This window comes from Dichomitus squalens (assembly GCF_000275845.1).
Source record: "Dichomitus squalens LYAD-421 SS1 unplaced genomic scaffold DICSQscaffold_87, whole genome shotgun sequence".
NCBI classification, from domain to species: Eukaryota; Fungi; Basidiomycota; class Agaricomycetes; order Polyporales; family Polyporaceae; genus Dichomitus; species Dichomitus squalens.
The window spans coordinates 19,352-43,752 of NW_006766969.1; the positions used below are offsets into that span (position 1 = coordinate 19,352).

General features: G+C 56.7%; 7 protein-coding genes across 7 annotated transcripts; 2 read left to right on the forward strand and 5 right to left on the reverse strand.

Annotated features, from left to right (window-relative positions):
• Positions 1 to 114: 114 nt before the first annotated feature.
• On the reverse strand, positions 115 to 2,222 carry DICSQDRAFT_183965 (uncharacterized protein; the record flags this gene model as incomplete). The annotated part of the gene is made up of 2 exons (XM_007371062.1): positions 115 to 877; positions 940 to 2,222. The coding sequence occupies 2 exons, from the start codon at positions 2,220 to 2,222 to the stop codon at positions 349 to 351; spliced, it is 1,812 nt and encodes a 603-aa protein (XP_007371124.1). The 3' UTR covers positions 115 to 348.
• A 1,037-nt stretch (positions 2,223 to 3,259) lies between these two features.
• DICSQDRAFT_93957 (leucine aminopeptidase) lies at positions 3,260 to 6,133 on the forward strand (the record flags this gene model as incomplete). The annotated part of the gene is made up of 17 exons (XM_007371063.1): positions 3,260 to 3,584; positions 3,640 to 3,815; positions 3,868 to 3,903; positions 3,964 to 4,033; positions 4,084 to 4,106; positions 4,160 to 4,215; positions 4,276 to 4,372; positions 4,437 to 4,464; positions 4,520 to 4,574; positions 4,633 to 4,704; positions 4,761 to 4,831; positions 4,887 to 4,953; positions 5,006 to 5,051; positions 5,116 to 5,241; positions 5,318 to 5,452; positions 5,516 to 5,568; positions 5,635 to 6,133. 17 exons carry the CDS (start codon positions 3,260 to 3,262, stop codon positions 5,672 to 5,674), a joined length of 1,476 nt encoding a protein of 491 aa, XP_007371125.1. The 3' UTR covers positions 5,675 to 6,133.
• Positions 6,134 to 7,363: 1,230 nt separating this feature from the next.
• Positions 7,364 to 9,177, reverse strand: DICSQDRAFT_113404 (concanavalin A-like lectin/glucanase; the record flags this gene model as incomplete). Its single annotated transcript, XM_007371064.1, has 6 exons — positions 7,364 to 7,664; positions 7,761 to 7,862; positions 8,088 to 8,243; positions 8,300 to 8,400; positions 8,454 to 8,534; positions 8,590 to 9,177. 3 exons carry the CDS (start codon positions 9,175 to 9,177, stop codon positions 8,374 to 8,376), a joined length of 696 nt encoding a protein of 231 aa, XP_007371126.1. The 3' UTR covers positions 7,364 to 7,664; positions 7,761 to 7,862; positions 8,088 to 8,243; positions 8,300 to 8,373.
• A 1,114-nt stretch (positions 9,178 to 10,291) lies between these two features.
• DICSQDRAFT_93963 (endo-beta-glucanase) lies at positions 10,292 to 12,012 on the reverse strand. The gene is made up of 8 exons (XM_007371065.1): positions 11,807 to 12,012; positions 11,562 to 11,726; positions 11,445 to 11,477; positions 11,274 to 11,320; positions 11,114 to 11,200; positions 10,708 to 11,043; positions 10,588 to 10,644; positions 10,292 to 10,526 (listed from the first exon to the last, which is right to left on the reverse strand). The coding sequence occupies exons 1-8, from the start codon at positions 11,953 to 11,955 to the stop codon at positions 10,453 to 10,455; spliced, it is 948 nt and encodes a 315-aa protein (XP_007371127.1). The 5' UTR covers positions 11,956 to 12,012; the 3' UTR covers positions 10,292 to 10,452.
• Positions 12,013 to 14,287: 2,275 nt separating this feature from the next.
• MnP7-short (manganese peroxidase isozyme precursor) lies at positions 14,288 to 17,124 on the reverse strand. Its single transcript, XM_007371066.1, has 12 exons — positions 16,992 to 17,124; positions 16,729 to 16,927; positions 15,925 to 16,579; positions 15,826 to 15,869; positions 15,729 to 15,774; positions 15,617 to 15,675; positions 15,509 to 15,564; positions 15,378 to 15,456; positions 14,876 to 15,315; positions 14,632 to 14,807; positions 14,511 to 14,575; positions 14,288 to 14,445 (listed from the first exon to the last, which is right to left on the reverse strand). Exons 3-12 carry the CDS (start codon positions 16,030 to 16,032, stop codon positions 14,433 to 14,435), a joined length of 1,086 nt encoding a protein of 361 aa, XP_007371128.1. The 5' UTR covers positions 16,033 to 16,579; positions 16,729 to 16,927; positions 16,992 to 17,124; the 3' UTR covers positions 14,288 to 14,432.
• Positions 17,125 to 17,645: 521 nt separating this feature from the next.
• Positions 17,646 to 18,464, reverse strand: DICSQDRAFT_175185 (uncharacterized protein; the record flags this gene model as incomplete). The annotated part of the gene is made up of 1 exon (XM_007371067.1): positions 17,646 to 18,464. The coding sequence occupies one exon, from the start codon at positions 18,462 to 18,464 to the stop codon at positions 17,646 to 17,648; it is 819 nt and encodes a 272-aa protein (XP_007371129.1).
• Positions 18,465 to 20,523: 2,059 nt separating this feature from the next.
• DICSQDRAFT_150581 (urease) lies at positions 20,524 to 23,891 on the forward strand (the record flags this gene model as incomplete). Its single annotated transcript, XM_007371068.1, has 12 exons — positions 20,524 to 20,568; positions 20,623 to 20,846; positions 20,911 to 21,214; positions 21,269 to 21,664; positions 21,812 to 21,839; positions 21,904 to 22,013; positions 22,072 to 22,600; positions 22,665 to 22,736; positions 22,789 to 22,901; positions 22,982 to 23,289; positions 23,354 to 23,492; positions 23,553 to 23,891. 12 exons carry the CDS (start codon positions 20,524 to 20,526, stop codon positions 23,889 to 23,891), a joined length of 2,607 nt encoding a protein of 868 aa, XP_007371130.1.
• Positions 23,892 to 24,401: the final 510 nt, after the last annotated feature.

The following is a 24,401-nucleotide window of genomic DNA, read 5'->3' on the forward strand; positions in this document are numbered from 1 at the left end:
CTTTCAGCTGTGCTATACTACCGTATGAAACGATAATCAACAGAAAGCATGCGAGAACTCGGCAGTTCTGCAATGATATTCCCATGGGCGGCTACGGTACTTGTACAGGATACTGGCAGATTCCCTACAGATACATATTCCCTACTAGGGCGCATGAAGCCACAAACGAGCGGTAGATGTTGATGAGGGTGCGAGTAACACTAACGAGCGACCGTATCCGCCTGCGGAACGATCCAAGACGACAAAGAACGGAGTATGATACGATTTGACGCAATGCGAATTAAAGAGTGGAAGGGAATGAGGCTAAGAAGCCCTAGAACCCCTGCTCCAGGAACCCAAACGCCAACCTCAGCCTTGTTTCCCTCTTCCGCCCTTACCCTGTGAAGTCAACCCGGCAATGCACTCGTTAGACTGCAGACTCTCTATCCCCACCGCGACGCAGCCAGCGGGAATATCGGTCTCGGCAGTCCCATAACCACCCACAGACACTTTCGCACGGCACACGAACGTCCTATGTACCGAGCGCGTGAAGAGCGACAGCGGGACGGGCACCCAGAAGTGCACAAGCCACGCATGCGGCCCATCCGGGTTGTCCGGCTTGACGAACACGAAGGCGGGCTCTACTGCAATGCCGCGTGCAGCGTCGAGTTGCTGTAGGACGTGCCGACGATCGACCTTGTGGCCGGTATACGACGTACGCCAATCGTACTTGGGCAGACCGTCATCAGCCGCAGTGTCCGAGTTGTCGAGACCGGAGCGCGGCTCGGCGACGGCAGAGAATTCAATCTGGAAACCCTTGATGCAGTGTCGGGGGTAGAAGTAGGATGCGGGGTTGGCGTCCCATACAACGATCGTACCTCCCCATGCAAAAGTGTCCCTGTGATATGAGGCTCAGTCGCCCACGCACAAATCAATGCCCTGAACAGACTGAGAACTCACCTCTCGTTCGCATCCCATACGGTCGAGTGGCGCTCGTTGGGGACAATGTCAGCGGTGATCCGCCTGATCACGCCCGCCGGACCATCCCTGCGCTTTGCCATCGCCCTCGTGTTGGGCGGCGGAGAGCGAAGCTTCTCCCTCGCGTATTCTTCAATCCATTCGTCAACGGCGTTACCGACGAACGTGCGCGGAGGCAGGTTGAACGCGGATAGCGTTGGCACTGGGGGGACATGTTGCGCCATCAACATGTCCGAGTCGATGTCCACTGGCTCGTGGTTGACGTCGCTCCCCTGGTGAGGCTGCTGTCCGCTGGAACGCGAGCGACCCCGAGAAGTAGTGCCGGTGGGAGATGGTTGGGGGGTGAAGACGGGCTTCCGCGAACGCGTGAGGGTGGGTGAGCCAGGTCGGAAGGTAGGTGCGCCTCCATTGGGGTCGGGGTAGTCCTCGGCCTTGCGCTTAAGATGAGATGAGACGTCGACAGAGGTAGCCGGCGTGTCGAGCTCCGCTGCGATCTCGTCCCAGTGGCTCGATACACCCGACACGTCGTGGACCGAAGAGTTGTGGGGGACGCCACCCCGAGCAGACGAGCACTCCGGCTGCTCCAGGGCGAATGTCACTGTCTTTCGCGGAGGGCTGTTCGGTGTCGAGCGGGGGCTGCCTGCCTCACTGGCCGCGCGAGTGGCGTGGTTACGAGACAGTGAGAAAGGCATCCAAGTACCGCCGGGGATGCGCTTCGTGACCTTGAAGTTCGGAGGCTTGGACGGAGTTGCAGGTGGAAAGGACGCGCTCGACTCCTGCTCGTAGGGTGGGTGCACCGAGTACGGTGGAGTCCGCGTAGGGTGCGTGGGCGAGAAAGGGGCAGGGGTATTCTCCGACGCTGACTTCTTCAACGCGCTCTTGAGCGGACGAGCTCGGTCTCCCTTGGGCGGTGTGTGGATCTTCCGCTCAGGAGAAGGCGAGCGTTGGATGTTGTTCACTGAGGCGACGCTGGTGTCCGAGTGGAGCCGCAGACGCACCCGAGGGCGAGATGATGGAGATAGCGGCGCGTTCTCGTCGTTCGAGTGTTCCCGGAAGGCGCGCTTTGGTGGGACGGGAATCCGACTGGGGAGTGGTTGCGGAAGGGAGATGATCGGGCGAGGAGGTGGTTGGGGAGGCGACTTGGGTTTGGTGGTGAACAAGTTGAGAAGCTTGCCGCTGAGTGAGGTGCGTCGGCGGCGCGGATGGGATAGAGACGGAGGGTTGGATGGGTGCAGGATTGAGGGAAGCGGCTCGGTGGCTTCCATCGGTGGGTATAATGTGAGGGTGAGCGAAAGGGTTGCGTCGAGAGAGGAAAGGCTCTAGATGTACACTAGAACGAAGGTCGAAAGACCAATCAGCAGTCGGGTATACAGCGGTACTCCCGTTCCACGATTCGAGTGGAACAACGACAGTTCAGAGGAGAAAGATCCTTTCGTGGTTCCGTTTTATACCCACCCCACGTGACGGCGTCCGAGTCGTTCGTCCAAAGCGCTGTTGGTTACCCGAGATGAATACCATACTAGGAGAACAAAAGCGAGAAGACTTGCCACAAAGACAACGTCCGCGCGGCACCAAATCACGTGCTTTGACCGACCCCTGAGCTTGGGCCTAGTTCCCTGACGACGACGCTGGTCAACGCAAGCAGAATAGAAGTGATATCGTAGTCCTCGAGGTCTTACGAAGAAGGTGCGCCTCTCGCATGGTCTCAACGAAGAGGTTTGGGATAAAGACAGTCAACATTGTTCAGAAGCCAGCTCAAAGCTTTCTACGACGCTTGAGCAGAATACGAGGATACTTCCCGGGGCGGGTTAAGAACGCCGAAAGGCTTAGACTGCACGAGGGGAACAGCGGACGGTCCTCGACTATCTTCAAGGGCATCAAATCAATGACATGACTGCGAATATGCGCTGTCGGTTAGGCGAAGAGATATACGGTGCTACCAAAATTGAACGAGAACAGTGAGTCTCAGCAAGGAAAGATGTTAAGACGAAAGGGCTTCAGGAATCACTCACCAAGTCAGTCGGCGGTATGCTGCTGCTGGCGAAGTCCCTCACACATCGATCGAGCAAGACTGTGCCTCCATTGGTGGTATATTGGTACCGCACTGCCCTATGTCATGGTCAGCGGTAGGGAATCGATTCAAGGGAGAACAAAAGTCGAATTGGGGAGGTGGGTGGAACGCCGGTCCAGTGGGCGTGTGAGGCGCGTGTACAGTGGCACCTGCTAGTAGTACTTTACTTCAATGCTCTCCTCTCGTTCTGCGGCTCGTCTCCTTTCCCGTTCTCCATCTCTCCTCAGAACGATGTCCTCCGTCTACGTCCTCCTCATCGACCCGTCTGCTCCCACAGCGACGGCGGCTCCTGTCGATGCCGCCAAGCTCTGGCACACGACGCCAGCTGCGAACGCCTCCAAGCCCTCCAAGACAGGTACCACCCATTTGTTCTTCGGCAACAACATCACCGCTGTCTCCTCGTTCGGCGATAAGTTTGCGCAGAAAAGGGGCGACGAGCGCAGGGAGGTCATCCGCAAGACTGTAGGTTCTGCTATCAAAAAGGTCCGCGAGCTTGGCGACAGCGTAGAGGGCAGCAAGGTCTTCGTCGACGCGTCAGCGGACCCTCATGCCGCAGGTAAGTCTCCCTTGTGCTCTATAGTTGGTTCGCGAACAAACGCATAGACGTGTAGCTGTCGCTGCCCACCTCGCGCTCTACAGCTTCACCCTCAAGACCAACACCCCCTCCAAGTTCGACCCCCGCCTTACCGAGCCCATCCCTGACAAGCTCACCCTCGCGCCCCTGGCCGAAAATGGCGAGTGGGAGACTGGCGTCATCTACGCTCAGGCGCAGAACCTCGCGCGCACGGTACGTCCTATCTCGGACCACTCATGAGACTTTTCACTCACTTTGACTGCAGCTCATGGAGCTCCCTGCGAACATCATGACACCTACGGTATGCTGCTTCCGCCCGTCCTTCCGCAGCCGGACTATATTTTCTGATGGCCCAAGTCAGGCATTCACCGAACGCGTCAAGGCCGAGGCTGCTGGCATCCCAAACCTCGACGTCATCGTACGCGACACGGGTATGTCACCAATCACGTCCTGCACCTCCTTCTCACACGCCTTCATTCAGAATGGGCCGCGCAGAAGGGCATGGTGTGTATACTCTCGTCGTGCCGCATGCGTTCGCACTCATGTTCCAGATATAGCGAACGTTCCTCTCTGTCGCGAAGGGTTCACAGGAGCCAGCAAAGTTCCTCGAGATGTACGCGTCTCTTCGCGACCGCGCAGATATCGATGGTTGACCTGACTGCACCTCCTACAGCCACTATAAGGGCGGTGCGAAAGATGCGGCCCCGCTTGTGCTCGTCGGCAAGGGCATCACCTTCGACTCCGGAGGAATTTCCCTTAAGCCGGCTGCTGTGGGTCATCTACTTGTTCTCCCACGGCGATTACGACCGTGCTGACACCTATTTTTCGGTACAGGACATGAAGCTCATGCGTGGAGATATGGGTAGCTCATGCAACAAAGATGGTACTGTGGCTGGTACTGAATCATTTGTTTCTAGGTGGCGCCGCGACGGTCTCCGCGACCGTGCTCGCTCTTGCTAAGCTCAAGGTCCCGTGAGTCTTGCCGTGAAAACGAGACACCGCGACCGTTGCCCACACTATCTACCTCCAGGATCAACGTCGTGGTCCTCACTCCACTCACCGAAAATTTGCCCGGACCGACGGCGAACAAGCCGGGTGACACGTAGGATATCCCACTACGGATGTATAGAATTGCGCCCCACTCATTCGCGACCGTAGCGTCTACGCGATGAATGGGAAGTCCATTGAGATTGACAACACCGACGCAGAGGGTCGTCTTGTCCTCTCTGGTACGCTATCCACATCCTCGCATCTTGATATGCACTGACGTGTCACATTGTCCAGATGCAATTTACTACGGCTCAACAGAGTTCAAGCCACACACCCTCATCGATGTCGCGACTCTTACAGGGTGGGTTCATGCTGCGCTTCACGCCGATTTCACCGCTTACTTCGACACCTAGCTCCATGGACTACGCTCTTGGCGAGGTCTACTCGGGCGTATTCACGGTGGGCATTTGTCCTCACAAATTTTGCTTCTTCAAGCTATTGATCGAGTTGATGATCTTCATAGAACTCGGATTCGCTCTGGAACGAGCTCCATACCGCGGGACTCCGCGAGCACGATCGCTTCTGGCGGATGCCCCTCGACGAGGAGTACGGCCCCCAGATCTACAGTTCGAACGCTGACCTTTGCAACGTACGCCCGCTGCTCGACTCCTACATCTGTCATACTCCGTTCGGATGCGATGCTAACGACGCACGTGATGTGATAGACCGGTGGCAAGCGCGCGGGATGCTGCACCGCCGCATTGTTCCTCAAATCGTTCGTCGAGGGCGTCGAGCCCGCAGACGGCGCGGACGAGCCGGCACTCCGCTGGGCACATATTGATATCGCGGGATCAATGGAGGTGCGCCCCGCACACGACGACGTTCGACGCGTTCGTGAGGAGGCTGACTGGCTTGTTTTGCAGGCGTCGAGCAGTGGGCCGTACCACGAGAAAATCATGACGGGTCGCCCGACACGGTATGTATCACGCTCGAGATGTGCTTGCGAAACGCAAAGGCTGACGTTGGGCCGACATTCTCATAGTGCGCTGATCGAGTTCGTGCGGGGGTTGGCGCAGCAATGAACTTTGCAGGTGGCCATGCATTCTAGTCGATCTCGGTTTGCAATGCATACAGATTTGGGAATCTAGGCCATAGGTGGAACGACTGATGCCTTCGGGGATATATACGCGACAAATCAAATCCTCGTCGCGCAATTCCGGGCACGATAGCGACGACTGAATGTGACCAGCCGTCTACTCCGGGACACCGGCATCATCGTGGCCGGTTTCTCTGACAGTGCAGACTCCACGGGAAGTCGGAGTGTAAGGCGTGTAATGATCGGTGACTGTCTGATATCATAAGGATATTGGTCAGTTCATACATCGACATCCAGGGAACAGAAATAGGGAAACTCGATAGAGGAACATCTGCAAGGAGATCACGGCGCGGAAGCATTAGCTTGAATCGTCGATCGCTCAGGTCCAATCGCGTGCCCATGTCACAGGTCTTCGGTACATGTCCCAAAACACAGTGGATGATAGAGAGACGGCATGGGGTGGGGCCAGCTTGGAACTACTATCTCTTCTCATCGCCTCTCCTTGACAATACTGGAATGGACCACAGCACAGTACTTATCCACATCACCCGAAGCCGCCGACACCACTATCTGCAATCCGACAACTACTCGGGCGAGGTGCTCCGTGCAGATTATCACCAGTATGGTCCTCAGGCTCAAGCAGGACATCGCCGCCGCTACCAACAATGTGTCTGAAATCTCTCGCAATAGTTTAGATACCTCGGTCTCTGCCTCTCCATGGGCACGATCACCGCGGTACACATGGGACGCAAACATATGCGCGTTACGACAGCATCACCAGCAAACACCAGGCTCATCGTCCGGCCTCAGGCAGCAACGACAGCTGGACAAACACAGGCCCGCTCCCTCGCTCCTCAGTTAACCGCTGGGCCCGGAGGCTGTCGCTGATTAGCCGATTGATCAGGACGCCTCCGTAGTCCGCTCCCAGTACGGCGGTAGCCAGCGCGAACCCTTGCGCCTCGAGGAGCCTGATCACCGCGAGCGTCCAGTCCTCGCAGTCCCACATCTCAGACGTGGGACGGGGTACGCCTGGGCCGCATATAGTCTTCGAGCGCGACGACGAATTCCAGCGAACGGTCAGCGAAGGGCAGACCGTGCTGGGGACCCACGCACCTGCTCGAGCCTTCTCAGGTCGTCCCTCCGCACAAATCCGATTCGTACACCGCCTCGGTATCTGGATGTTCGATCCAGAGTCTCGTCCTGGACAAACGCTGTCCAACCCAACGCCCGCAGACCCATGACGTGGGTATCTGAGACGTGGAAGACGCGGCAATGACGCGAACGTTCGTTGGTCACGACCGCAATCGCCCAGTGGGTACTCAAACTCGCGTCTAGGGATCTTGAGACCACGACGATAGAAAATTCTGAGTTGGAATTAGAGGGCGCGGCGCGCTGGTCTTCTTGAGGAATGGCACATTGGTATTGACGGTGGAGGTCCTGAAGAGCTTGCCTTTTTCCTTGATTCAATTCACGCATGGTATGGAGACGAGTGGCGTCAAGCAGCTCTCGTAGACGGTCTTGAAGGGCTTGGAGATTGGACGAGTTCGCGTTCATTCGAGTTTCGACTTGCGGATTTGTCTCACAGAAGCGACGGAGGACTGACTTTCGAGTGGGGCTCGATGTGCCACGACCTCTCATGTTCGTGGTCTTTATCCTGAGCGGAGTCCTGGGTTCGCTGCGATCACTGTGGTTGGGCGACTTCTCCAACTTTCCTTCTCGTGGCAGGCCCGCCGCCGAGATTGCTATATCAGGCAAGTGACATGGACGTCTTCGGGCGTACCGGGCTGCTGCAGCATCCAGGGACTTTGGATACCTAGGATAGCGTACAAAGGAAGGTTGCGGGCGGGGCGCCTCATGCCCAGTTGACATTCAACGCCGCCGGGCCGCGGGCGCGACATCGTGCTGCGGCAAGTTGACAAAGGCGCGACAATGATTGCCGGAGAGGAAAAAACCGAGCGTGCAAGGGCTGACGTGAGCTGTGATGAGATGCGTCAGAATGGTCGCAGCAACAAATGCGTACCGCGCTCTGTGAGGTGCACAGAGACGCGAGGCTCATGCGGATAAAGACGTACGCGACTCTCTTGATCGAGGATAGATCCACGAAGGCTGACACCACCACAAGGACGCTCCAAACGCAAGGAGGCACCGGGAAGACCGAAGTTGCTGGTATTCGTCTGGGCGGCCGTAGATTAGCTTGCGCATTGGAGGAGAGGAGGCGATAGACGGGACTGGTCAAGAGGACAACGAGGAGGGAACGGATGGAGAGGGAAAGGGTTAACTAGGCTTCTAATAGACACTTGCTTGTAAGAAAGCATGCATAAAGTGCCTGTGCACTAGGCGCGTGGTAAACCGCTGATCCAGCATCACAATCACATGGTCCATTAATCGCGATCTCTCACCTCTCAGTAAGTATGCTCGCCCACCGTCGAGGTTGTGATGGTATCGTACCCCAGTTCTGTTCTCTCAACCAACGTTCGATACAATCACGCTACCGGGATGTACTTGATGGTGGCCGAGGAGTTGTTCTCGATGCTCACATCTGTCCTGGTAACAGCCTGTGAGTGAAAAGCGTCAACGAGCGATCCATGCGGATACCATGGATCCGCAGTACCTGGCCATCGTTTCCGGTGCGAACGAGGTTGACGATCATGCCGTCCCTCAGGCCGACCGTGCCACTCGCGCTCGTCATCGCAAACGCATCCGTGAGACGATCTGCTCTGTTGTCAGCGACGCTCGTTCTCGACACCCAGTCACAAATGACATACTGAGCCGAAGTCTGCAAGCGGAACCTGCCCGTACCAGAAGAAGTCCTCCATGATCCACTCGGGGCTCTGCAGCGACAATTGCTGCAAGTTAAGTCAGACATACGAGACACCGCATGTGTGACCAGTGAACTCTCACAGGATCAGTGAATGGTGGTGAAGGCGGCGCCGATAGGTCTTTAGTCACCACCTGCCCCGTACTCTCGTTCTCCAAGTAGATCGTGCCCGCGCTATCGCTCAACGTAAACAGCCGGAACGTCAGCACATCCCCCGCCGAGATACCGAAATCCGTGAAGTTGTACGACGTGTCGGGGACCCATTCATACCACGCATCGTAGGTCAGCTTGTCATCCTCCGTCCAGAAATTGACTCCAGCCTGGAACAGGCCTTCGGTCCGAGAGGTCGACCACCCGTCGATCCCTATCCACGCGCACGCAGCTGCGTACGAGCTATTCGCGAGCGAGGGAAAGTTGAACGTGCCTGAGACCCCAGTGAAGTTCTGTCCTGTGGGAGGAGAGGGAAGCACAACTCCCGCCCAATTACCGCTCATCACTGTCGGGTTCGCATCAGCAGCGAGACCTGCAGGAGTGGGCTCCTGCGCCGCTACGTCCACCGGAAGGGCGGGACGACCGCGTCTGAGAGAGCGCTCCGCAAAAGTCGACGGATACGCAAGGACATATCCCGAGGCGAGGAGAAACCCAGCGGTAGCAGCGAGACTGAGCTTCATGGCGATGAAGGGCGGCGGTCAGGTGGGTGAAGCGGGGTAGCACCGGTGATCACCATGGCACCTTTATACCTCGGGTCCGGAGGGACATGTAAGTAACTCGGCGGGAGGGGAAAGGCGCTCGTCACCATCACACATGTTGTGCCATGCGCAACACCTCGGCTGCCTGCCGTGCCGCGCAGAGCGTTGTGAGCCCGAAGGACCGAATTCCTTGCTCTTATCAAGGATTATTGATGGGAGTCCCGCTAAGAGTATGTCATGAGGAAGTTGTCAGCGGCAGAAAGACATGTTCGTCCTTGGGCCTGCCCCACATGTCAGTAGGAGAGCGAGGCTGCCAGTGTGTGGGTGGACGTTTCGCCTGTCGATGATTAGCAGAGGTAAGACAAGAACAATATTCTCTACCTCTTCGCAAAACATACCGTAGATCTCCATGATACACGAGAAGGGTGGGATACGCATATCGAAGCGTTGTAGAAGTCGGTTACAAGCCATGGTGAGTCGGCACGGAACGCTCAGCATCCTGAAGCGCCCGAAAGGGCTCCTTGACGCCCACATTCAGGGCGGGTCCCAGCGGACTATGTTTTGGACAATGATTATTGACCAGGGCCTATGACAGCGTAACTCGTGCCACCCCCTCGCCGCTTTACATCTGCTTTGTCTCTAGTAGTATATAGGTTAAGGGCTCGCAGGCCAGGATCCTCGTCCCCTCGCCCTTCGGGAGCTCGCGCTCCTCGAGCTTTCGTTTTTGCACCCGCCCTTCCGCTGCCCCATTTTTGGTTTCGCTTAGCTACGTCTCATGTATCAGGTACATTCGCCTTCCGCCGGCTTGAGCTCGGCCCACCGGTCGCGCGAGAGAGCGGTGGCGACACGGACTCGGTGGTCCCGCGCAGCTTCCGTAGCGCGCGCCCAATACCATCGTTTTCCGTCCTGCCCGAGTTTAGCGTATCTACGACGGATCCAGCCTCACAATTACACGACTACCCGTCCGCTCAAATTGCATGTGCTGATCACAGACGAGGCATGGTATTGAACCACTCTTTGTCCTCACAAGTACTCATACAACCCATATAGGACAACAAGTCATGAATGCGCCTTCGCGAGCCACCCGAGATGCTTCCGAATGGGCTCCAGAGCCCGAGAAGAGATAGTATACACTGCGCCCTTTGATGTGAGCGTTTTGGTTTGTTTTACATCTTTGGTCTTTTCTACGTCGGTACAACGAAAACAGGATGAGAGCCGAAAACGAGAGGGAAATAGAGGAATTGAGAAAGGAATAATTTACTGGTAAACCTTGAGCCAGGCGACATCGAAGTACGCGTTCGTGAACGCGCTGGGGTTCTCGTCCACGTATGCTATACAAACAATCATGGTGGGTCCTGGAAAAAAGGCAAGAAGCAGGGAAGCCAAACGCACTAGTACAGTCTCCCGGGCATCCATCAGCCGCAAACACCGCACCAGCCCAATCACCGCCTATCGCACACAGCCGTCAGTCTACGCACCGGCTCGCGCGCGAGCACGGTAGCCCGCACTCACAGAAAGTCAAATTGATAACAATATTATGCGGCCCAAAGTGCGACGCCATATCGCACGACGCGCTCGGGAAGTCCGCGAACGGCGTCCCCCAGTTATCCGTATCGACGCTCGTCGCACCGCCCAGCACGTCGCTCGGGATCGCCCCGCTGTTCCGCGACCAGAACCAGACCTTCACGCCCGCGTCGGACCGCTCCATCGCGTAGAAGCCGCCCCCCGCGGCGTTGAACGCGGGCCCGTACGAGGACGCGTCGTTGGAGGTCACGCCGCAGCCGCTGTTGCCCGTCGCGTTGACGTCGCAGTTGTCGCCGACGGACGTGCCGGTCATGGTGCGCGTGCCTCCGACCGTGCAGCCTGCAAGGACGCGGGAGGGAGGGAGGTGAGCATGTGAGTGTTCAGACTGGACCACAAGTGTGGATGCACGTGCCAGAGGTGGTGTGGAGCGTAGCCTGGTCAGTCGCGTGGTCGTTTACGCCCTCGAGGATGTCGATCTCTCCTATAGAGGGCGAGACAGGCACAGGGAGTCAGTGCAAGAACTCACGAAAGCCAAACTTCAGCCGAAGACCGACCTTGGTTTGGCCAGTCCTGGCCGTACTCCCACACCGCCGGCCATGTACTATAAACGGACGCGGAGAAATAGATGTTAGAGAAGACTGTAATTACCTAACCCAGCCAGTACAAGGGCTCGAACTCCAAGTCCAGGAGCCTACTGCGGTCTCTACGGAGCACGAAAAACTCACCCGCAGCCTTGAGGCATGTGCCGAATATTCCATCTACAGCCACGCAGTCGTCAGCTCCATACCCGGAGATCAGGAAAACATTGCAGGAGCAGCATGACGGCTTCGCGGGGTACGCACACAGTGACATGGTTCGAATACACATTATTGCTCTGCAGCCGGACAGAGCTGCGTCCGGGATCACTCGCACTAAGCACCGTCGTGTCGTCCGCGCGCAGGATGAGCGTGTCCCCAGACGCATACGTCAGATTCTGCGCGACAGCCGTCGCCTGGTCGACGTAGTTCCTGCGCGACCGACCGAGCACCCCGGTCAGCGATCCTCCTTACTTTCCCTTTCCTCGGGCTGCAAGAACGGAGGGACGTACACGCGTCCGTGCGTCGGGTCGGCGATGGCCTCGTGCGTGAACCCAGACAGGAAGTCGCTGCCCTGGTAGCTGTCCGTCTGCGCGTAGGTCGCGCCGAGTGCGGGCGCGACGAGGCAGGCAAGGGTGAGGAGGGCGCGTGTGGCAGACATGGGGCTGGAGTCCAGGGACGGGGAAGGGCCGCGGATTTGAGGAATGGAGGGCCTCGGGGGGGAGCAGCTCACGAGGACTGGGTGGCGTTGGGCGAACGGTATTTATACGGTGTGCGCTGGCGGAGTAGGGCAGAGCTCGCAGCAGGTCCATCCTGGAAGGGGCGCTGCCTAGGGGAAAGGTTCGGATCAGGACGCTGAAGCAGCCTACGAGAGACGTCCACGAGGCTCAGTCCATGAGATAGAGGGCGGACGGAGGGATGCGGCACCCGTGATGCTGAAGGGGGCCAGGTGGACGAAAGAGCACATGGAGTCCGGAGGACGTCGGTAGTGTCTATAGGGATCCGCAAGGTTGTGGACACCGTTCGGTGCAGCGCTTAGTGCGCCCGGAGTAGGGATACTGCCCGCGATGTTCAGAGCCGGAGATCATTGTCAAAGCTTGTCCAAATGGGGAAGGCGAAAGATGAATCGATGAAGCCCGTGTGTCTAGTGAGCAGGTAGACGAAGAGGAAGCAAGGCGCGTGCGACCAGGTGCAGCCTGTTTTTTGACGTAGCAACGGATCGAGTCAGCGCGGAGGAACAAGCACGTTCAGTAAAGGACTGACAAGATACGATCGAGGGCACATCATCCCTCCAGCTTGACGGAAGCCTGTCCTCGGGTTGTGAGAAATTGAAGTGCTAATGGGGTCGCTTCTGGCCTCTTGCACATGGTCAGGACACACACCGAGTTGGGCCCAACCCAAAAGTGCGTCTCGTGAGCGCAGCGGAAGTCTGATTGTGATCAAGCTAACAATAGAACGCGCTGGGAGGACTAATTTTGAACATGGAAGCTAAGCTTCACTTGCAGCACTCGAAGAATTCATGTTGTGGGCGTCGGTTGGGCGTCGGCTCCGCACCGTACGATTCGCGTCAAGAGAACGTCCATGCAGGAAGTACAACCCTTGTCATAGAACATAGAAGCTACTGTTTCCTTTCCCTGAGCACTGTGAACCTGCTAGGTCTCTGCAATACGCCACAGAGTCCACGCGAGCGGTATCCAGGATAACTCGGAAGACGGACTTGGGCAGGGGACGTACCTCGTGATGACGAACTAGTGGGAGGGGCCATGCGTTACGACGGAATACTATATGTCAGACGGCCTTCCGGAAGTACTTCTGTCGGGACGACAAGCGAGGACCCGATGTCGAGGAGTGGGTGTTTTGAAAAGACCATGTGGGCGTTGTGGAACATCGTACTAGTGTGCGGCGACGACTGCATGGGATTTGGCGTCCTCGGGCTCGGATTGTGTTCGCCGCCCGCAAGTAACAACTCCGCTCAAATCTATTGCGTAGACGCAGGCAACGGCGCTCGGAGCGTACTAGCATTACTGCTAACCCGCCTTGAATTCGCTTCCGAGAGTTCGACAGTCTTGAAGGAGGTGAGTACCCATATCAAAGCTCTTATCGTAGCTTTCTCGGGCAGCGGCACACTAATTACCGAGTGCTCGCTCGTATACAAGCCACGGCAATGCTCGCTCGTATCACGAACATAATCACGCCCACTAAAGCTCCAAGTGCACTCCTTGTTGTGGCTGAATTCGGGGCCACAATAGATACTCTCCACATCGTACCGTGCGCGAACAAATCTTGGCGGTCACTCTGTACATTGAAGACGGAGAGACAACGTCGAGCATCGTTGACGACGTCGGGAGGCGTGCCCATGGGCTGTGGAACGACCTTTTGAGCTGGAGCCGCGGGCAGCCGCAGACGGCGGGCGACGCCTCGGCGTCGGAGCGGGTGCAAGAACTCGTGCGACAGGCCTCGCTCGCGACGTGAAGAGAAAGGTTCTGTGAATGCACCGCGGAGGTAACCGGTGTTTGTTGTGCGGGTGAACCGCTCGAGGCGTGGCAAGCTCCTAACCGAGCCGACGAGCTTCGCTTGAATTGCGTCGGCGAATTCGAGAGTGGTTGTAGGGTGCATTGAAGGCGCTCTATGTAGTCAATATGAATGATTTATTATGAGAGGGGAGAGATAGGGAGGAAGGAAGGAAGAGTCGGGTGTAGAGGGGACGCGAGGCAGTCGGCTTGCGTGGAGAGGCCTGTCCCCCGCTTTCGACTCTCTCCCTCCACCATCCCCAAGCTTGTCACACATCCCAGCCTCACCGCGCTCGCTCACTCCATCTTACCCCACTCCGTCCCCCGCCTCGCCAGCATCATCACCGCGAATCCATAATGTCCGGCCTCTGCGACCTCCTCGTCCCCGCTGAATGGGACGCCTCCCGCATCCGCGCGCTGCACCTCCCACACCGCCCCCGCCCTCACCCCAGCGCGCATGCTTGATCACTATGCGCGCACAGACGGACAACAGCAATAAATTTCCAACCATCAGTACGAAGCACAGGTCCCCAATCCGAGAGAACTCTGCTTAAAATCCTAATAGATACGCCATGCTCAGCATCGGCCTCTCCCGATCACCCAACGAGCGGCCCCTAGCATCAACATTTTAGGACGGCGGACTGCACAAGTATCGCTATCGGTTAGTATCCATCTCACACCGCACAAACCACGCTGAACAACATACACAGGAGCCACAGTGGTCGCGGGACCCGGAGCAGCCCTCAGCGCAGGGAAAGGCGTCGCAGCGCACTACGTCGATACCATCCTCAGCCAAGCAGTAACATGCACCCCCAGGAAAAACGCACCGCAGCCTGGATGTCCTCGAGCGTCTTGCCCGCTGGCAGGGTCGGTGCGGGGAGCTTGACCGCCTTGGGGACAGGGATCACCTCGGAGCAGTCGGTCAGCGCGCGCGGGTTCTGCCCGACCGTCGCGAGCTTCGCCATCGCCGCCTCGAACTTGCGCACCATCGAGCCGTGGTCCGCTGCAGGGCGGTGCCGCCGTCAGCCCACCTTGCTCACTCACTCACTGGGCCCGGCGCGGGCGACGTACTGATGAACGACTGCCACTCGCACGCCGTGCGCGCGTCCCTCGCAATGTTCGCGTCCGAGAACAACCTAAACTCGCCCCCGAGCGGCGCCAGCACCTCGCCCACGTTCGACCCGTTCCCCGGGAACAGCGTGCCCCTCAACAGCGTCTCCACAAAGAACTGCGCGTCGAACGCGGCCGGGGTCGAGTCGAACGGCGTCCCCGGGATCGTCGGGTCCACGTGGTCCTGCGCCGCGACGGAGTGCGACGCGAGCAGCGCGACGACCTCGGCGGGACTGAAGCCCGCGTCCCCGAAGCGCGCGAAGATCGCGTCCGTGCTGTCGGACGGCTCGGGCACGAGCAGGTCCGGCGACGGCTGCGTCGTGTTCGCGCGGCCCGCGAGGAACTGCAGGCGCGGGCCCCCGGCGCAGTTCGAGACGCCGACTGCGCCGGCGAACTGGATGCTGTGCGGAGGACGGGGTGGTCAGGTATGGGGGCGCTGGGACGGAGACGGGGAGGGACGCACAAGTCGGCGAAGGAGACTTTGTGGGCGATGGCGAAGGGGCGCTGGGTCTCGACGATGTCGTCGATGCCGCCGTTGGCGTCTGTCCCGTGGTCAGTGCTGATGTCGGGAGCGGGGGCCGTGCAGACACGTACGGAAGTTGGTCTCGATGTCCGCGAAGTGCATGATGGAGCCATCGGCGCCTCCACCGCTGTCAGTCCGAGGTCAGTTCCGACGATCAGTACAATATGTAGACTCCGCACCCGAACTTGCCCTGGCGGAAGAGCGCGGGGGAGAGCCCGATGGCGTCGTGGAAGGTCAACTAGACACTCAGTGTCAGCTCTAAGTCAGCAAAGAGCCGGCATCGCTACTTACGCGGAGGGACTCATGAGTCTCCTCGCCGCATTGGGAACCGTCGAACCTGTGAGACTCTCAGTATGCAGAGCCGCCACATCGAGTGTAAGTGTCGTACAGGTTCTCCTGGATGTCGTCGAGAACGTCGAACCAGACACAGCACTGTCAAATCGGGTCAGCACACCGTTGGCCTGGTTAGGGATGTACAGGCCCTTACCGCCTCGCTGCTAGCACGGCGACCCTGGCTGCAGACAGCGGAGTGGGAGGGGACGGCTTTGACGGCGACCGCGAGCGCGGCAAGAGCGAGGATGGTCTTCGCGAACATGGTTGAACCGCTGAAGGAGGTCGAGAGGCGCGATGGAAAGGTGGAGTGCGGCTGATAGTAGACTCGATGTCGAGTGCTGCCGGTCCAAAGACATCCTCCTGAGCTTTTATACCGCCTGTTTCATGTCCCTCATGTGTTTCCCGCACATCCAGCATTGGCACGACAGCCTTGTTCCCGAGCACTGTAAAACGATCGCAGGCAGCTCGGGAGGGTCCAACACCAAAGCCCGCACCCGTGGAAATGCTGCGAGCCGTTCCCGACACGTGAAGAGCGTCCAAATGAATGTCGGTGACCACCAAGAGCCGCTTCCGAGGGTGTCCGAGGGAAAAACGTAGCACCCCGGACGCCTTCCAGCGCAAGGTCTGTGTGTGCTGCAGGGGCCAGTGCGTGGGGGCGGACGCGCGGAAAACGTGAGTGCGCACCGTTAACCGAGACCGGGGAATGGGGGCGTCGCCCTCGAAGGCTGTGTATGGACATCTTGCCCGGACTTCACAGTCAGTAGTATGTGACAGAGGTAGACCGGGCAAGGTACATTGCAGGCAACTGGATCACACAGATTGTCAGAAGACACGGGTCGACGTTCTCTCGGGGGACAGGTGATGGGAATCCGGGAGCGGTGGGCCAAGATGGGCAGTAGAAGATTCCAGGAGAGAAGGTGGTTAAAGGAGGAAAGAAGGAGGTTTCAGCGTACCTCGGACTCGGCTAAATGGGTTCAGCAGCCGTTGACTCGGAGACTGCTGCGCCGCTAGACGTCACTGGACGAGCGTTGTCGTCGAAGGTGGAGTGCGCTCGGCGCTGCTATCGGCGACGGGACAGTTGAGTGCCAAGCATAAAAGAACAACATGTGTCCCTGATGTCAGTGCACGCACGCATGCGTGAAGCTGGCTTGGCAATCCTGTGGGGAATATTGGGGAGACGTAAGTCACGAGGATACGCTTGGCCTGGGAGTTGAACGTTACCGTCGCAGACCTCCTGGGAAGGCAAGACGCTGAGCGTAATGTATCATGGGCTAGAACGGAGGCAAGCCAAGAACCCATAGCTGACCGGTCTCGGAGTGCGGGAAACATCACATATCCAGGTCGATCATGTCAGTCAAATCGAAGCCCGACGGCAGGAATCCGGATGGTGCAGGCTGAGGATAGTCTCATTCGTATCGTAGATATATTTACGCATTATTATTGCATGCAGAACAAGGTACTATGTTCCAACTCACTGGGGCATTGATGGTGGTATTGGTTTGACGAAGCCCGCGTCTTAGCGTCAGAGGTCGGGACCGGAAGTCGAACTGGGGTCTTCAACGGGTCCCCGGGCCGCCTGGAGAGTGTTTAGTGGAGTGCGAGGCTTTCAACATACCATTGAATGCGATGCCTAAGCTCTTTGCACCTGCAAACTCGAAGGCGCAGTGCAATTGGGTTCTACTTCGAGGTGTTGCATCCATCAGATAAAGGGTTCCGGTGGCGAACCGTACAGTTCCTGGTTCTCGTACAGAATCCTTAGCATCCTGCCCATCCCCACATGAGTGGCAGGCCGTTTTGTGTCCTTATTAACATCCACAGACCACGGTTGCACTTTGCCCCGCCGCATTGTCGTTAACAGCTGCCCTTCCCGGGGTCTCAGCGCCGACAATGGGTACTCGTGTTTGTTGGGAGGCGGCACTGGTCGGATGGGGTCACTGTCGAGGAGACGCAATACCCGGAGTACCACGACGCGTTTCCCAGCATGTTCAGGAAGAGTCGAAGGCTCAAAGCAGCAGATCGTAGAGCCTGTGGGCGGCCATGCATCGTGAGATAATCGAACGGTGATCGTGGACCAAGGGTGCTACCTTCAAAAGGGGAATACTGCGCACTCTCTCCGATACCGTCCACCGGAACACGGAAGTTAGCGAGATTTTCGACACGCTTCTTTACGACGGTGTCCGTGCCGATGGCAATGCAATATCTGTTGTGTTGTCCGACCCGAAAGTGGAACCCTCGCCTGAACGAGCTCACCAAGGCCGTCCTACGGAAGGATATCTTACGTCCGTGTGCCGTTTTCTTCAGTCCTTCCACCGCAGATGCGGCGATGTCCGAAAGCTGCGGGGTCACCAGTCCATCCTGGAGTAGGAGTGTATGCAGGCCCGTGTATTCCTTCTTGTCGGTCATGTAGAGGAGTGGTATATTCCAGCGCACGCCGTAGTCCATGAGCAAGTCGTACCCCTGGGTGAAGCTGGCAGGATCCGGGGAAAATGTGACGCGAAAGCGAACTTCTCCTGCGAGCGGGGGGCTATACGGAGGGATGTGATAGTAGAGGAATCCGGCAGTGTTGGGAGGGAACTTGAAGTGTCGGAATCCCCTCGCAATGATTCTGGTGCCGGGCCTTCCAAGTAATGTGTTCGAAGGATCGTAAGACTGAGCCACAAATGTGACGGATGGATTGTTCCTTGCCCTGAACATCAGGAAAAACTCCCCCTGCGAATTGGCATTAAGCGAGCTAAATTATCCCTCACCAGCGAGATTAGTCCATTAGTCTAAAAAGATAAGTCCCCTGCTAACCAGCAGCCATTAGCTGCCTTAGTAGGCAGGGTCCGTAGCGGCGGTCATTCATTATTTGCTCGCCATTCAGGCTGTCGTTTTGTCTTTTCAGATTCCAGTTGCTTGTACGATAGATTCAATATATTGAAGGGTACGACAACGACTAGCATGATTACACTGCATAGTAATCTATAAACTTGTATACTAAGTTCCAACATGGTACGCTAATCCGACCTCATCCAACTACACATAGCACTACAACGTGGGCCGGATCCTCTCTTGATGAGCTTATAGTACCGCAACTTACTTCTTGGAGGCGCGAAATGCAAAGTGCGGCTGGGCAAGGCCACAGACGACGACTTACCTTCGGATGTAGTACATTACGCACCTTCGAGTTGCTATGCAGCATGGTATCTTACAACTCACCTGGACCCCAGCTTCTGTAGTATCACTCTCATACCACCATGTCCGCTAGTACTAGATCACCCACCAGTCAAACTGGCCACTCCCGTATGTAGCGGTGAAAAGAAGGAGGAAAGGTTGGGTGGGCACACTGATGTCGGAAGGAGAGACGTGGCAACGGAGCGTCGAGCGCGCAATGGGATGCGGCTGTGGTGTGAGCGCCCGTATTTAGGGCAGGCTTCAATTGACTTGGAAAGACGCAGAGATGGTCTCTCTTGCCTTGTACGTGTTCTGAGCATACAGTCCTTGATTTTTGGGCCTGCAGTAAAGTATGTATGCCTATTATTACCTTCAAGGAACTTATCCAGCTCGCAAATCTCGAGATATAAGACCACCAATGGCCACGGGCGTCATTAGTCGACATTAGCACTAATTTTCTGTGAATTCGCGCGGGGAGTTTTTCCTGATGAAGTCGACGTAGTCGCTAGGAGCGAGCTTGGTTGGATCAAGAGTGCAGACTCTCCGGGACTGCCGTGTTCGTTCCGGATGCGAGGAATCTCCCTCCAACTCACGACTCCCGGTCGTTAGCTGTCGTGCTTGAGAGACCGTTGGCCACTTGCCAGGCCAGTGAGGCGTGTGACGGATGTGTCGAAGACACCACCTCGGGGAGCTCAACAGGGCAACACCAAACGACGCTGCAATATTCGGCGGCGGCATCTAGATCAGACCTCTGTTTATACAATGAAAACTCGATTCAACACTATTGAACGACCTACAGCGCTGTGGACGGCCTGGACTGCGGTCGGCTTGCAAGTTTGCAACAGATCGGTCACTGACCGTGGCCATCCGGGCGTGGGAAGAATATCGGCCCGAGGGCTTCCGACGCTCACATCCAGATTCATGTTCTGACATAGTATTCGTTGTGCTTTGTCTAGTGCTTCCGGCATGTCTGCTCTAGCCGTCTCAGCTCCTGTATCGCGCTAGAGACCTGGGTCCAACAACGACACGGTCTTGGACGAGACATTAGGCCGTTCGAATCACCTGCGTTTCGCAAGCACCAGGTACCCGACCATAGTAACATCACTCATACACCCTTCCAAGACTCATTTGTGGAAATCACGTCTGTGGGCATCTTCGTTTCTCAAAGTGTAGGCAGATACATCACATAGTAAGGTCTCCGCCGACATGGACACCACTGGCCTCGGTTCTTGTCCCTCCGTTGGAAGCCCACGAAGAGATGTTTTGGCAACCACAGCTGTGACCGCGGAGACTGCTTTGCTCTTAAGCCTCACGACGACACGAGAGGATTTAATCGTGGGTTCTCCCCATATCCATCGTCTCTTACAGCCGCCCCACTCACCGCCTGATGTTGATGGGGCATATGAGCACCCTGACACAGAATGGGACCTATGAATTGAATCGCCGTCTTGTGTTGATAAGGTTGAGTTTGCGCAGACCACGTTGTCTAATTCGCTTCCAGGACTCGGCGATGCGCGAGCCCTGGTGCGATGTCTGGCCGGGTTGCTTTCCTTCGCGCTATCTGATCCCATATACCGCACCCTTTTTCCCTTCCATCGTCATGCGAATTTCCCCAAGGGAACAAGACAAACTACTCCTGCATCATGTAAGAATTTTCTCCTCAATCCAGAGCTCACACCAGGCAAGTTGACGTTACTAGGCAGGCTTTCTAGCACAGCAGCGCCTCGCGCGAGGCCTGCAGCTGAACCAGACAGAGGCTACTGCTCTGATCGCGTCTCAGCTGCAGGAGCGCATCAGAGATGGAAAGTACACCTTCTACGAGCTCACCGCGATGGGCAAAGAGATGCTCGGCAGGAGGCACGTTCTACCGGGCGTCTCAGTCCTGCTCAAGGAGATCCAGGTTGAGGGTACGCTTCACGATGGGTACGTTCTCCATTGATGGTGTTCAGACCCGTGAGCATAGCTCAATTCTACCCTGGGCTCATAGAGTTTTTCTTATCACCATTCACGAACCGATCTCTACACTCAATGGGAACTTGGAAGCGGCACTCTACGGCTCCTTCCTCCCTGTTCCCTCCAGTGACAGCTTCCCCGCCATTGATCCTAAGCTGTATGCACCTGAGAACGCTCCGGGGGCCATCATTGTCCAACAGGAAAGACGTGCAAGACCGCAAGATCCAGAAAATCCGGAAAAATCCGGAAGACCGGCAAGACCTGCGAGGATTCAGCTCAACCCAGGACGAAAACGCATCAGATTGCAGGTGAAGAATTGCCGTGATCGTCCTGTCCAGGTGAGTTACCCCAGCATGTCTATATCATATGCGATGTTGACAGACTGTATGCAGGTTGGGTCGCACTATCACTTTATCGAGACAAATCCCTTCCTTTCATTCGACCGCGGCGCAGCCTACGGCTACCGACTCGACATCCCAGCCGGTACCGCGGTCCGATTCGAGCCGGGCGAATCGCGAACGGTCCAGCTTTGCGAGATTGCGGGTGCGAGGCGCATCACTGGCGGAAATGGTCTTGCGACAGGCGTTGTTGACCCTTTCCGTGTTGATGAAATCGTGGAGTGTCTGGTGGATAAGGGCTTTATGCATGATGAGGATGCCTTGGCCGAAGCAGTCGACGTGGGCAGTGATATTGGTAGGGATACGTACGCGACTATGTTTGGGCCGACAGTCGGCGATAGGGTGCGTCTTGGAGATACGACGCTGTGGGTTGAGGTGGAACAACCGCCTGTGAGTGCATTCCTCTCCTTGTCGTACAGACTAAAATAAACCCGCGCTTTTAGGAGGACGATGAGGGGTATAACAACGGTGAGGATATGGGAAGTCTTAATGCGAGAGAACCGGATTGAGATCGACAACAAAGGAAAGCGTGTTCAGTATGGAGATGAGATCAAGTTTGGAGGAGGTGAGTACATCCATACGGCCATTGTTGAGCGGCTGCTTCACGGAAAGACCCACTTTTGTACCAGGCAAAGTCATTCGAGATGGTATGGGACAAGCTTCGGGCAGAGAGGCAGAGACCGTCCTCGACTTGGTCATCACGAATGCGCTGATCATAGATTGGCGGGGTATCTACAAGGTATGCTTGTCCTTGCATACCGATTCAACGCGTCACTGATATGTCAAATATTCTCAAGGCCGATATCGGCGTGAAGGATGGCAGAATCCACGGCATCGGCAAGGCAGGAAATCCGGACATTATGGACGGTGTCCACCCCGATCTCGTAGTCGGTTCAGCGACGGAGGTCGTGGCAGGCGAGAGTCTCATTGTCACTGCAGGCGCGATTGACGTGCACGTCCACTACATCTGTCCGCAACAGGTGTACGAAGCACTCGCCATGGGCACGACGACTATGATCGGCGGAGGCACAGGCCCAGCTACTGGCACAAATGCAACCACGTGTACCCCGAGCGCATTCTACATGCGGCACATGCTGGCGGCTACTGACGGCTTGCCTATGAACTTCGGCTTCACTGGAAAGGGGAACGATAGCAATCACACCGCGTTGAGAGAGATAATCAAGGCTGGTGCGATTGGGCTGAAGATTCACGAAGATTGGGGCGCGACTCCGGAGGTTATCAGGGCCGCCTTGGACGTAGCAGAAGAGTGGGACGTGCAAGTGAACATTCATTCGGACACGTTGAATGAGAGTGGGTTCGTTGAGTGTACGTCTCGCCTCACTGCCGTTCCGCGTATGCAGCTCGCCGCTTCTGATGACCGTATGCGCAGCTACGGTGGACGCATTTAAGGGCAAGGATGGCAAACCACGTACAATTCATACCTATCACACCGAGGGCGCCGGTGCGTCGAGTGACCCCACGTACGGCTGTTCCTCCATTCATTCAGTCCGTAGGCGGAGGGCATGCCCCTGACATCATCAAGGTCTGTGAGAACAAGCATGTCTTACCATCTTCGACAAATCCCACCATGCCATTCGCAACTACCACGGTCGAGGAGCACATCGACGTATGTCCATCAAACGTCTTCTCCGCTATGTCGGCATTCACCTGATATTCTTCACTTGATATGTGTCATCACAATACTAGATGCTCATGGTCGCACACCACCTGGACAAAAATATCCCCGAAGACGTCGCTTTCGCAGACTCACGCATCCGGAAAGAGACGATTGCCGCCGAAGACGTTCTCCACGACATCGGTGCCATCTCAATGATCAGTTCGGACTCACAAGCTATGGGTCGCGTCGGCGAGGTTGTCAGTCGGACTTGGCGGACCGCAAGCAAGATGCGGTATCACCGGGGATCCCTCGATGACCCCAAGTCGGGCATTAGAGACTCCGAGGGCTGCGACAACGGAAGGGTCAAGCGCTACATCGCGAAGTACACGATTAACCCGTAAGGCTCGCTATACTCTACAATTGCCCCTTATGACTTATCGCAAAGCAACATTCTACCTTAGAGCCATCACGCATGGTATTAGTCATGAAGTTGGAGACATTGCCGTAGGAAAACTTGCAGATCTCGTCCTGTGGAAAACGGAGAACTTCGGCGCGAAACCAGAGATCATACTGAAGTCTGGAGTCATCGTATGGGCTCAGGTCAGTGCTATTTCTTGCTCAGCGCATCTTCTGTAACATCTACTCAGTGTATCTCTGCAGGTCGGTGAGCCCAACGGGTCCATCCCGACTGTACAGCCGTTCACGGGGCGACCCATGTGGGGTGCACTCCCTGCTTCCGCCGCTATGAACTCCGTCTCTTTCGTTTCTGAGGTATCCCTCGACCCCAAGGAGGGCCTCGTCAAGAGCTATGACTTGAAGAAGCGTCTCGTGGCCGTGAAGGGGTGCCGGAGCATCACGAAGGAGAACATGAAGCTGAATGATCGATTGCCAAAGGTCGAGGTAGACTCGGAGAGCTACGAGGTTCATGCGGACAATGTGCTGATGGATTGTGAGGCGGCGACGCAGCTCCCGCTAGCACGATTCTACAACATATTCTAGTCAGCTGTTTCAGAGTGTCAGTATCCGATCGATCGCGATTGATTGTGATCCTATTCACGCATCAGGAATATCTCGGGCGCACATACCTGCACGAACGTCTCCCCTGTAAGTCACGCGGCATCTCGAATCTTCGACCTCCCAAGCACCGGTAGCAACCCAAATTCAATGTTCTGAGGGCTCTCGCCCGCCTGAGAGTGAATGAGCTCGTGATTGAGTTAGTAGTCGCCTTGCTCGCCATGCTTCCAGGCAGGCGTACTCAACATGTTCCCCTTTTCTGCAGCCCCTTCGGCCGCGCGGTTTTGCTGGTTTGCACGCTCGAGCTCGGCATGCGTGGTCACAGAGAATCGAAACTACGGGATATCACCACTGCCTTCTGAGCCCTTCTGGCTACTGCTTATCAGGATTTTGACTAAACTCTCTCAACAGTGTGGATTACTGCCCTACTGAGCCTGTGCACTGGACGCCGCTATGAGTCGAAGCCTATGCCGAGTGTGCTCAGGCGCAGCTGCA